Source organism: Seriola lalandi, unplaced genomic scaffold, assembly GCF_002814215.2.
Source record: "Seriola lalandi dorsalis isolate HSWRI2012SDOR001 ecotype SW California unplaced genomic scaffold, Sedor1 jcf7180002054925, whole genome shotgun sequence".
NCBI classification, from domain to species: domain Eukaryota; kingdom Metazoa; phylum Chordata; class Actinopteri; order Carangiformes; family Carangidae; genus Seriola; species Seriola lalandi.
This window is the reverse complement of record NW_019525477.1, coordinates 1,153,776-1,165,415: the sequence shown is the minus strand read 5'-3', so window position 1 is coordinate 1,165,415 and position 11,640 is coordinate 1,153,776. Positions and strand designations below refer to the sequence as shown.

General features: G+C 41.4%; 2 protein-coding genes across 2 annotated transcripts in view; one reads left to right on the top strand and one right to left on the bottom strand.

The window, feature by feature from the left end:
* Positions 1-3,170, top strand: part of psma6a (proteasome 20S subunit alpha 6a) — a 6,335-nt gene extending 3,165 nt beyond the window's left edge. Inside the window, exons 5-7 of the mRNA XM_023431556.2 lie at positions 385-563; positions 1,567-1,661; positions 2,159-3,170. Of these exons, the coding sequence (XP_023287324.1) occupies positions 385-563; positions 1,567-1,661; positions 2,159-2,216 (332 nt within the window). The 3' untranslated portion in view covers positions 2,217-3,170. The remainder of the gene's footprint in view (positions 1-384; positions 564-1,566; positions 1,662-2,158) is intronic.
* A 1,789-nt stretch (positions 3,171-4,959) lies between these two features.
* nfkbiab (nuclear factor of kappa light polypeptide gene enhancer in B-cells inhibitor, alpha b) lies at positions 4,960-9,228 on the bottom strand. The gene is made up of 6 exons (XM_023431555.2): positions 8,891-9,228; positions 7,291-7,396; positions 6,811-7,021; positions 6,038-6,126; positions 5,645-5,905; positions 4,960-5,531 (listed from the first exon to the last, which is right to left on the bottom strand). The coding sequence occupies exons 1-6, from the start codon at positions 9,142-9,144 to the stop codon at positions 5,496-5,498; spliced, it is 957 nt and encodes a 318-aa protein (XP_023287323.1). The 5' UTR covers positions 9,145-9,228; the 3' UTR covers positions 4,960-5,495.
* Positions 9,229-11,640: the final 2,412 nt, after the last annotated feature.

The window sequence follows — 11,640 nt, the reverse complement described above, 5'->3', positions numbered from 1 at the left end:
TCACTCCTCTTCCTGAAGTCCACAATGAGTTCTTTGGTCTTCTTGATGTTGAGGGCCAGGTTGTTGTCGGCGCACCACTCTGCCAGATGCTGGACCTCTTCTCTGTACGCTGACTCATCGTTGTTTCTGATGAGGCCAATCACCGTTGTGTCGTCTGCAAACTTGACGATGGAGTTGGAACCATGTACAAGTGTGCAGTCGTAGGTGAAGAGGGAGTAGAGGAGAGGACTCAGCACGCAGCCTTGAGGGACGCCGGTGTTCATTTAACTTTTCAAACTGCTGTTTAGAGCATAAACCAGATGTTAAATAAATTACTTCATCTCTGAGTTTTTGTTCCTACTGTCAAGTTTTAATTTCCCTCTGCCTCTTGCATCCTTCCCCCAGGTATGATAGTTGTTGGAGTGGATGAAGAGTTGGGTCCACAGCTGTATAAGTGTGATCCAGCCGGCTACTACTGTGGCTTTAAGGCCACAGCAGCTGGAGTCAAACAGACAGAGGCCACCAGCTTCCTGGAGAAGAAAGTCAAGAAGAAGCTGGACTGGACCTATGAGCAAACTATAGAGGTATGAGACACACAAACGCATACTTACACGTGTGTATATATATATATACGATAAACACAAAGAGTGTTGTCATATTTATTATCCACAATGTAATTTCTTCCCAAAACTACATTATTGATTAGGACTGTGGGATGGTGGTCAAATAAGTTGTAATAGATTCCAGGGTTTTTACTGATTACTGAATTTCCAGAATGTCAGTGAATTTCACTTCATATTTTTCAGACAAGGAAGGTCGGGGGGTTTGGTAATTTTTTTTAATGTCAGGAAATGTCTGGGAGTTTTACAGCTGTGTTACTTTACTACAACTGTGTGGTTTCTGGTCAACTCAAAGGGAACCAAACTGTTGCAGTCATTTAAGGAATTGATATCGTGGTAATGGATTTAGTTATAAAAATTGAAAATATCAGTAAGGATCCTGATATTAATACAATATAACAATACGATTTGATCTCTTGTTATAAGAAGTTAAAGCAAAGAGGAGACTTATGTCTAAATTAATCTAAATTTAACATTACATCCACCTTTTGTAACAACCTCCATTTCACAATCTAATGTTTATGGGTGGACAAGCAGAGCAGATCGGCAAAGATGTGTGATCTGGCTGTGTTTAATCTTCTAGAGAGTTGAACATCTGTTAAAAAAGTCAGCAGATGTGGAAACTCTTTAGTCTTGGAAACACTGAATTGACACACTGATTGATTTGCAGTCAAATGTTTACAGACATGCACACATGCAGTTACTCAGACAGTGACACAGTGCTGCTCACTGGTAGAAGTGAAGGCTTTCATTCCATCCTTATTAGCTCAGTGACTCCATTAACAATTACAAGCATCCCTCACATATTTATACATTATGTTCCGTCTTACGAGATTATTTGACACAATGAGTTCCTTAATGCGTCTAAATGCATCTATCTCTCAGATGTAATGTTTTATTTTCTCTTCCTCCTTCCCTCTTTCATACTTCTCTCCACCTTGCCCCTCCCTCTATGGTCTCAAAACAGACGGCTATCTCATGTTTGTCAACCGTACTGTCCATTGACTTCAAGCCCTCAGAGCTGGAGGTGGGAGTCATCACTACACAGGAACCAAGATTCAAGTGAGTATTTTTCTGAGACATGAGTGAGAAAATATGATCCTTGCCACAGGTTGAAGTCTGGTTCGAATAGCCAGAGGCTGATAAATGGGATTTACAAAGAAAATGTAAAATAAGGTCTTCCTGAAAAAGGTGCATGGGCTTAGCCAAACTTCCTGGGTAAATTTCACTGACTGAATGAAAAGCGAAGTAAAGCAAGAAAACATGCAGCTCCATTGCTCCAGCCATTGAAGTCTTTTATGATCGTGCTGAAACTGAAAAGAAGTTACAAGACAAAAAAAGAATATGGTCTTATGCTGGCTCTGTCCAGAGTTATGATTAAAAATTGAGAAAAATAGAAGTGTTGTAATGGAAATTCCCTACAACTAAAACCAGGGATAAGATCAAAGTAAGAGCTTACATGGTCGAGTGTGATCTCACAATGTCTGTGTGTGTATGGCCCACAACATCTGGCAGAACAAAAAACATGACCGTTAAACTTGTGTGTGTTTGTGTTCCAGGATTCTGTCGGACTCTGAGATTGATGTTCACCTGGTGGCTTTGTCTGAGAGAGAGTGAAGAAAGTTGGCAGCCATTTTGTAGCCGTCATCATTACATGGATGATGAACGGCGAAACCAGGAAAGCCCCACCTCCCTCACACAAAAGTCTTGTCTAGAAGGAAGATAAAGGAGGAGCTGGTATCATCTTGTTGACAATAAAGTGAGGTTGAGACAAAACAATACAGAACAATATGGCCATTTTATAGCAGGTGGGTAGAATATGTTACCCAGCTGCACTGTCTGTGTTCCCATCATGCAACCTGCCCCTCGTCCATCCTCCCTGGTCAGGGCCAGGACCTGACAAGACACAATATTATCCACATATCGACCCCTTCCTGCAGTTTCCTTCTGGCCACACTGAGACATCGTCGTTGCAGCCGGCTGCCAAATGTCACAGAGCCTGGAAAGATGCTGGACATTGACATCAGTCCACAAGATATGACACAGGAGCCTTACATGCTCCTTGGTCGTGATGTTCCAGACAGGTGTTAACCACAGTGCCCTCTCTGTATGCAGCTCAGCTCAAATGTCTGGAAGATGGAGGTGTGGTAACACTACAACAACGGCACAATACCTCTTTTAAGTATGAACTCAGTGGTCCAGTAGCATCTTGAGTCACTGTATTTAAAACAGTGCTTCCTAACCATCTTTACTCAGGGCTGCCACAACTTGTACTTTTTGAATCTGTCTCGTTTTATTCATCTGCCTCAGTCTCTCCTCTCTACTCGTCATTAGCTCCAGGATGATGTTTATGCTCTGATGTACTTTGTGATAACCCAGGGAACAGCTGTGGGAATTCTCCCGTTGTGACAGTCATCATCAGTCACACCCCTGTTTAGGTCTACTCAGGTCAATGTCAGTGGGAAGTCGCTAAGTATATTCCTTTCTTTCCATTGTGTCTTGACCCTCCTCCCATCTGCTGCCATTGCTGTACAATACAGCACTTCTATTAAACACAATGTTTTTATGGAACACTTTAGTTTGGCTGTTTCCTTTTCTGTGCATATTGAATCTTGTGCTGTTGTATCCTTCTTGTTCATCTGAGGTTATTCCATTCAGACTTGTGCAATATTGGACATGCTAATAGGTCCAACCCAGTATTGCTGTAGTGACTCGGTGCTTATTCAGACATGAGATCGACATGTTTTATTAGGTACGCCTGCACAATCTATTGCAATACAATAATGTAACATCTTTCTTTACAAAGTTTATAATGTTCTGATTTCGTTGACATTGTCAGAAATGTGTTAATTCAATTATATATTTACTACTGAAGTCACAGTCAAAGGTAGTGTTGTACTGGACTAAATTATATTAATAAGTGTTGCTATTGTTTTGTCCTCATTTACATACAAGAGGGGGGCAGACTATTAGAAACCCCTGTGAAATACAACACTACCACAAACTATGATCTCAATACTAAAACATGTAATTTAATTAAAACCTTTAACAGTGTCATACTGAACATACTAAGCAGCATATAAATAGACTTCACTGTAGAACCGTTGTATTGGATTGCATTAGACTGCAGGTGTACCTAATAAAGTGGCTACTGACTATATCTGTCACATTAATGGTTCCTGTGGGAGCATTGTTTTCAGTCAGTGAAGTGGATCTTCAGATTTCAATTACTGTATATTGTTTACATCATGTAGTTGAGCTGGTTCATTCTGAAACTGTATATTGAGATAACCCCAGGGGCTGACTAGTGCTGAGTATGAATCAAATGGTGAAATATCACTAGTTAAGATTTTACATGGAATTTATATGTAGTATATGTAAACAACTGTAGTTGTTTACCACAAAAGATGGTGTACTAACAGGTCTACTGCAGCTATTTTAATATGCTTTTAATATAAATGGACAAAGATGAAGCGCTTAACCCTTTGACCCTTTGTCTAATTGGAAAAATAGTCTGTGGTCTGCACAAAAAATGTAGGCACACTAATTTCACTTGCTTAAAGTATATATTACAGTATTTTGTTGTACAATCCATTGTACTGAAGAAGCAAGTATTGAGTTGCTTGTGATTCATACAGCCATCATAGAATTGCATATGTGTTTTAATGATATTTATTTTACTGGAATTTAGGTAAAACTCCCTTCCTGCTTGTGCTGAACTGAAGCATCCTGTTGTTCTGCGGAGATTCCCTTCTTCGGAGGATGAGAAGCAGGAACATCACTAACAGTTGAGTGTTCTGCTCCTGGGAATTTCCTGCCCTGTCCCTCTCTCCCCCGCCCTTCAAAAAACTTCCTGATTTAGATGACTGAGCAATCAGCCTCATTCCACACACAAAAAATTTCCCGAAGCCTCTTATCTCTTTCCACACACACACACACAAACACACACAGCAGGAAGAACTGCATTGCAGGCTCAGTTTGCTGTAGTTCCTCATTCAGTGGACGCGACTTGTCAAGGTATCAGAGATTTCCTGCATGACATGCATTATATGAAAATAAAAAATGGCGGGTCAGAACTGAAACTCAGCTGTCATGCTTTGATGGATACAATCAGACACACTGACGGCAGCAGAGAGGCACATGGTTAGAGTAATTTCCCATATAATTGCTGCCTTGTAATATTGTCAGGCGCTGTTGATTATACGCAGGGTTCTGTATGATCTTTATATTGTCATATTAGGAAGATATTTTTCTAATGTACATACGTGAAAGCATTCTATTCCAAGCTCAGTGTCTCAGTTTTCATCCAGGAGCCCCCACCATGTCACCCATCTCCACAAATATATTCACACAGGAGGTCTTCACTGTTAAATATGAGTCTTTTAATTTAACTGGAGTGTGCTGGACTGTTTGCTGTCTGACATATACAACCTACTCAACTGTACACATTCACAGCTTCCATAAAAAATACATCTTAGTATACACAGCATTTACAATATCATACAACAGAGCTGTTGCAGGTACATCTGTGTGGATGGATGTTTTTGTGATAATGATGCAGTGTCCACAGAATACAAGCGATCCTCTTATCATACAGCAATGCCATCCCATCATAATGTGTCACGTATTCACATCTCATTGTGTGCTTGCTCTCCTGCAAGCCCGGAGCAGTCTCACTGGTTTATTCGGCCGTCAGTCTCTGTTTCATTTGCCTTTACAGCTGCCTGTCCCATCCGTTTTGTCAGCGGTCACGCTCGCATCGCGTCACCCACGCTGTTGGGCTTCCATCACGCGATTCCAGGAAGTAGTGGATGAGCTGCGCCGTCTCTCCTGTCCTCTACCGTCATCATCACAGCCTCCTGCCTCTGTAACTTCCTCTCTCCGTCTCGTTTCCTGCTAATGTCCATTCCAGTGAATGTCATCATAACTGACCTGCAGACACACAGAGGACAGAAAAAATTTGTTATACACTAAGCAGGAAATTTTCATGTTACATTTATGCCAGACTGGCTGCACAGGGGAAGTTCTGCGTTTTCAACACACACCTCCTCATCAAACGTCTCATCTTCCTCTTCCTCACTGTCATCTGAATCGCTGTCAGGCAGTTCCCTCAGCTCTGGGTTGGTCAGCGAGTACAGCTCTTCCCTGATGTCAAAACTGCCATAACCATAGGTGAGGTGGTAGGGGGTGTGGCCACCAGAGGTCAGGAGGTTGGGGTCTGCTCCTTTTTTCAGCAGCAGTTTGACCAGTAAGAGATTCTGTTGATCCACTGCCAGATGCAGCGCACTGCGACCGTTGTGTTGCTCCTACGGGAACATTAGATTTTTCATTAGCACAGGGAGAGAGGGAGAGTAAAGACAACAAGAGGGCTGGTCCTCAAAATGTCTCACATTGATTAATTGTGAACTATACAGTGCGTATACAAGTGAGTTGTTTACCTTTGCGTTAATGTCAGCTCCTAGTTCCACCATGTTCTCTACCAGTGAGAGGAAACCATGGACTGAGGCGAGGTGGAGGCAGTTCTGACCTGCACAAAACATTAGAGGAACAATTTAACAACTGACCACAGACCAGTACATGTCAGTTTTTAACAGCAGGAGAGTCCAGCATCCTGAGATGGGCTGCAAGTTATTTCAAACTGACTGAACAAATTATTCTTTCAGATATGCACTTACATCATACTGCCATGTTAATGCAGATTATAATAGGAAAACAAAGTAATTTCCTATTTTGGTTGTTGTAGTTTATTTTGAAAACTTGGTTCACCAAAAGAATCTGTAAATAAGCCAACAATGCCTTAAAAATATCTGTGTACAAATCTAAAAGTAGAACCTTCCCCCTTTCTATTTGGAGCCTTGGCATCTACCATTATGTGCCATCAAATAGATGGGTTACAGTCAGGATGTACTGCTATGAGAGGCAATGGTATTCCCCTTGCTTGCTCAAATGTTTCCTTCTTCCTAACCATAGTGTTCAGGGATAATGGGCATCAGAAATGACTCTTTGTGCCCACCAGTCCTCCTTTTAAATAGTGGTTAAGACCAGCAGCAGACTGGTTTCCATGCAGCATGGGTGGGCCACCACAGGACATTACCATCACCACAGAACAGAGTTTTCTAATATAGTTGAAACATTGTAAGTCAACCTACAACTGCTAAATCCATCTGATATGCAAACACATAAAGTTTTAAAGTTGACAACTGAAGCTTACCATTATAGTTGCAGGCAGCCATCACCGTGTGTAGATGCTCTTTCTGACAGAACTGTGTGATGACGCTGAAGCACAGCAGATTACCATGGCGACAGGCAATGTGAAGAGGCGTGTCCCCTCTGTTGTCCACCAGAGTGGGGTCACAGCCGGATACCAGAAGATGCTGACACACATCTGCCTGGCTTGTTATTACCGCTAAGTGCAGAGGCGTCTGGAGAGGGAAAAATCACACCGAGACAGGTGAGTTACTGAGTCAGCAGGTGTTTTCATTATTCTGTATGTGATGGTAGACACAGAGCATTCATTTTTTACTATTGCTACAGTACAGGCTTGTGGAATGGGTAGTATACCCTTAGTAAGTACACAGAAATAGATGGCAGCATATGGGTATTGGTGAGGTAAGATGATAAAGATGAGACTAGGTAGAGATGAATATATATATATTTTTTAAAATCCTTTTCAAAGGCGTCTCTCACGTACCTGTCTCAGGTCATTTTGTGTGTTGAGGAAGTCTGTGTTCTTGGACTCGTCAATCATTGTCCTGATGTAGTCTTTGGCCTCGTGGATGATGGCCAGGTGGAGAAGCCTATAGAGACAGAAGGAGAAGGTAGAAAACCTGTTAAAATACACATACACAACACAACCAGATGTAAAAGACTGAAGGAATATGTTCCACATGGAAACCAGTAGCACATAGTCACTTGATACAGCTAAATAACAGCAAATATACTTCTGATTGTGTTTTTCTATCTACATCACATAATGTTATCTTTGAATAGTGAAAATCTCAACTAATACCAAAAGGTTCTATGACAAACCAAAGGTTTAGTATAAGCAGACAACTGTTTTACTTTGTGCTAAATCGGGTGCAGGTTGTACATTTTATTAATTTATTGCAGAGAATTAAGAAACTAGCCCTAAAAATGCTGACTTACACTAATGTAAAACTAAAGAAATAAGGGTTATAAAATCAAGTGGTATTTCTATCATAAATCAGAATGAAGGTACATCTCTGGACTCTGTAATACAGCAGGACACCCAGTTTCCATGTTACTGGCCCCTAACATTCAAAAGATCCTTGATGCAATTTATTTAGTGTTGGATTTTTTTTTTTTTTATACACACACAAATCAAATCAGTTTGACAGATTTGTAAGCATAACACAGCAGTCAGTTTCACACTTGATGTAATAAGTAAGAATGCCATGACAGTAAATGAATGTAAATAAACAGAAAATGGCCCCTCTGTGATCCCTGAACTCCACACGAAGAGCCGCTGCAATGGTGCGGCTTTAAACATTTAAACGTATCATTTGGTTAAATCAGTGTAATATGGTTTCATGCTTCATTGCTTTATATGAGACAGTTCCGTTGCTTCACTTTTGATTACTTAAGTCACGTTGTTCAGCTTTGACCCGTTGGAAGATACTCAGTGCACGAGCTCTAACAACAGTTAAAATACTTTACTGTAAACTCGAACTATATTTCTCCGCGGAGGAATTATAATGAAAATAACAGCTGGGGACCATTTTAATGTTATTCCCCTTGGTTTAATTACAGCAATAAGTCGCAGGCGTATATTTCAGGGTAGAGTTTCACCCTCAGCCTCCACTGACTTACGCTGCTGCAATTTAAGGTACTTTTTTCTAGTTTTTTTTCCTTCTTCTCGCTTCACATGGGCGCGCGTCGGTTCCTTGGCGGCGCGCCCGGGACTTTCCCAGCCTGACCCGCGGCCATAGTAGATTCCCTCCTGATAATAGCCTTTTGTTTACGTCCAGTATCACCGTGTCTGACCGCAGCTAGACCCATTAACAATCCGGCCACCAGTCCTGTGTATTGTCAGCACCGCAGCAGCGTACTTTTGTAAGCAGTAATGCATAAAAGTGGAGCACAAACACGGTCTGCACTAGGCCCAGGCCTGTGTATTGTAATGACAAGCTAGAGGAACACATTCCCCACAGGAAAGGGATCAAATTACCTCCAGGACCCGAGCTAGGCCTAGTCAGGCGATACTGCAAGCCTAGCTGTACCTCCGAGAACCCATTAATATCCCACCATGCGCAACTCCTGGTCAAACTTACGTGTCTCCGTCCTCTGTGATCTGTGTTTTCCATTCCTGCAGCTCCTCGGTTTCAGCGGGGAGTTGTTTGTGCTGTGGGGCATTACAGTTCACCTGGAGCTGACGGATCTCGGCCGCCACAGCCTGGTACTCCTCCTCTTTAAGCGAGTCCAGACCGCTGTCGAGCCGCTCATCTGTCGACTGACCCGGTTTCCCTTCTTTAGATTCCCGACTGTAATCCATTTGGTTTAATATACTGGTCCGGTGGAGGTCCATGGTGGTTTGTTGTTCGGGACGAGGTGCGTTTGGTTGTATTCTAACGGAGAAACGCAGCAGTCTGTAAATGCCCTCTGTGTGGCTGCAACGGGCGGAGCTAACAACTAGGTGGGGGATTTCCACAAAACTGTCACTTAGAATAACACGGCATACAGATTGCTGGCTCCAACAGGGGATTTCTATTGAGACACATATAAATACACTACTCAGTCTGTAACCAAGAGAGCAAAGTACTTTTGCAGACTACATCTGCTGCACTTAAAATACACATTTTCTCAACTATTTCTACCTCTCCATGAGTATTGGAAAAAATACCACATTGCCACAAAAACAAATATGCAGTTTCTCTCTGTATATTTAACTTAGCCTTTAGTATCATGCAAATTATGTAATATTTAGTATTTCACAGAATTTCACACTTTCCAATATAAAATGGTCAACAGCAAGAGTAGGCAATCATAGCCTTAAAAGTGAAATCAAATATATTAATGCTTCAAGAAGGGGAAACACTAAAGTCCAGGAAGTCAGAAGAACTTGAAGCTTACATATTTTCAGTAAAAACTGGTCACGCATGTTGGTGCATTGCTATTCCACAAACAAGCCTCTGTTATGACATGAGCGAGGGTGGATGCATGCATGGAAAGTCTTAAAACTGCACCTTTGTCAGCATTTGTCCGCTGAATCCCTTTAACTTTAAGAAAGTGTTGCTCTGCAGCCCCTAAGTGTTGGGGTGGGTTGGTAGACCTGCAGGAGGGGGGCTGCAGCGTGAACAGGAGTTTCCTCAAAAACTTCAAGTGTCATTGCGATGTGATTTCAGTTTGTTTATCATACTGTGAGAACAGTGCAAAGAACCCAAGACTAAACCAGCAGGCCCTGCGGTGGAGTTTCCCCAAGACCCACAGGTCCAGACCGCATGGTCAAATGTATGTGTCTGATCTTACAGATATATTTTATTTTGATATACCAGTGACAGCTTTTATTGTTTATGTCAGTAGAAGATATCACTGTAATGAATAATAATTGACTTATGTCTATGTCTGTTCTTTGAAATCATAGTTCTGGTGCATACATGCCCTAATTTATTTGGTGTAAAAACTATATCACTGACCTCAGAGGTGACATGCATTTAATAATTGTTCTTAACGTCCTGCCAGCTAGTCAATAACACTACTGCAGATTTTTTTTACTGACAAATGCATTAAACTCCCATTGATTCTCTATAGTGCCTCTAATAACCCAGTATCAAATCACTCATTCAGTTCCTTTGCAGATAAAATGAAAGGACTCTGAGTTCTCTATAAGGCTGTGAAGCTTCACGAGGCTTAAAAACAAACATCAAATTGAACGTGATGTCCTGGAGGCCTGAGGGAAACTCCAGGCTTGTTTTACCTCCCATTGTTCAGTCCGTGTGACCAGTTAGACTGGGAAGCTCAGGCTTCACTCTCAGCACATTTTTACTGTGCTGTTGTGCAACTTGTTAGAAGTTTGTGCAGGCAAATGCACAGTGTTGCAACCATAAAGTTTCTGTGCAGAATATTGTGCATCATTAACTCCATTTAGGTATTTGCTGTGTTACACAGTGTTAAGTGTAATTTACTCTGTGCCAAAATTTAACCTTGAATTCTGCTCCTTTATATCTGAAGAGAGAGTGGAGAGATCATATAGAGGACAGCTGATCACAATCAGCTTTGAGCACAGTAAAACAAGATCCGTTTGATGCATAAGAACCCAGATGAATGGAAGACAGGAATGCACAAAGCAGGAAGACTGAGAGACAAAGGGAAAACAAATCAGTTACACACATTTGCACAAATGTATTTACACAGAGGAAATTTAATATTTCAAGTATATTAGAAACATTTGCGAAATCTCTACATCCAGCATATCCCATTCAACTTTACATTTCTGAATTTTACAGTTGCTTTTTGTCTCATGTCTACTGTTTTGGGTGGTGCACAACACAGACAAACAGCATTTGATAAAGACCCCATGGAGGAATGAAACTGATCTATAACAACCGAGTGCATTAACAGTGTTAGACACCGACATGAAGCACTAGGCCGCTTTTAAATGATGCAGATATGATTGGACTCAGTGGAACTGATTCATTTTGACTGGAAACCACTCAAATGAATTCAGCGCAGCTCAACTGACTGGAAGTCAGGGGCATCACGGCGTTATCTGACACGAAATTCTGAAACAACCGATGCTTAAAACAGTACATAAAGAAAATCCCAATATGCTGAAAACTGACTTAACATTTTAGTAGCACCTTAAGACATGAAGGGAAGTAAGTACAGTTGCAAAAGTAATAAATATTCCTGGATTTTTGTGTGTATTCAGTACTATTAGTGTCTTTTGTGGGCTTTTCTAAATGTAATCTTGAGTCCTCAGCACTTGCCCAGATTACCTATTCATGGTTGGAGTGTCCTTCAGATGGAAAACCAGGGGAAAGGAAGTGGAGACAGAGTTATAAAGTCCCTGATGAGTTCTGTT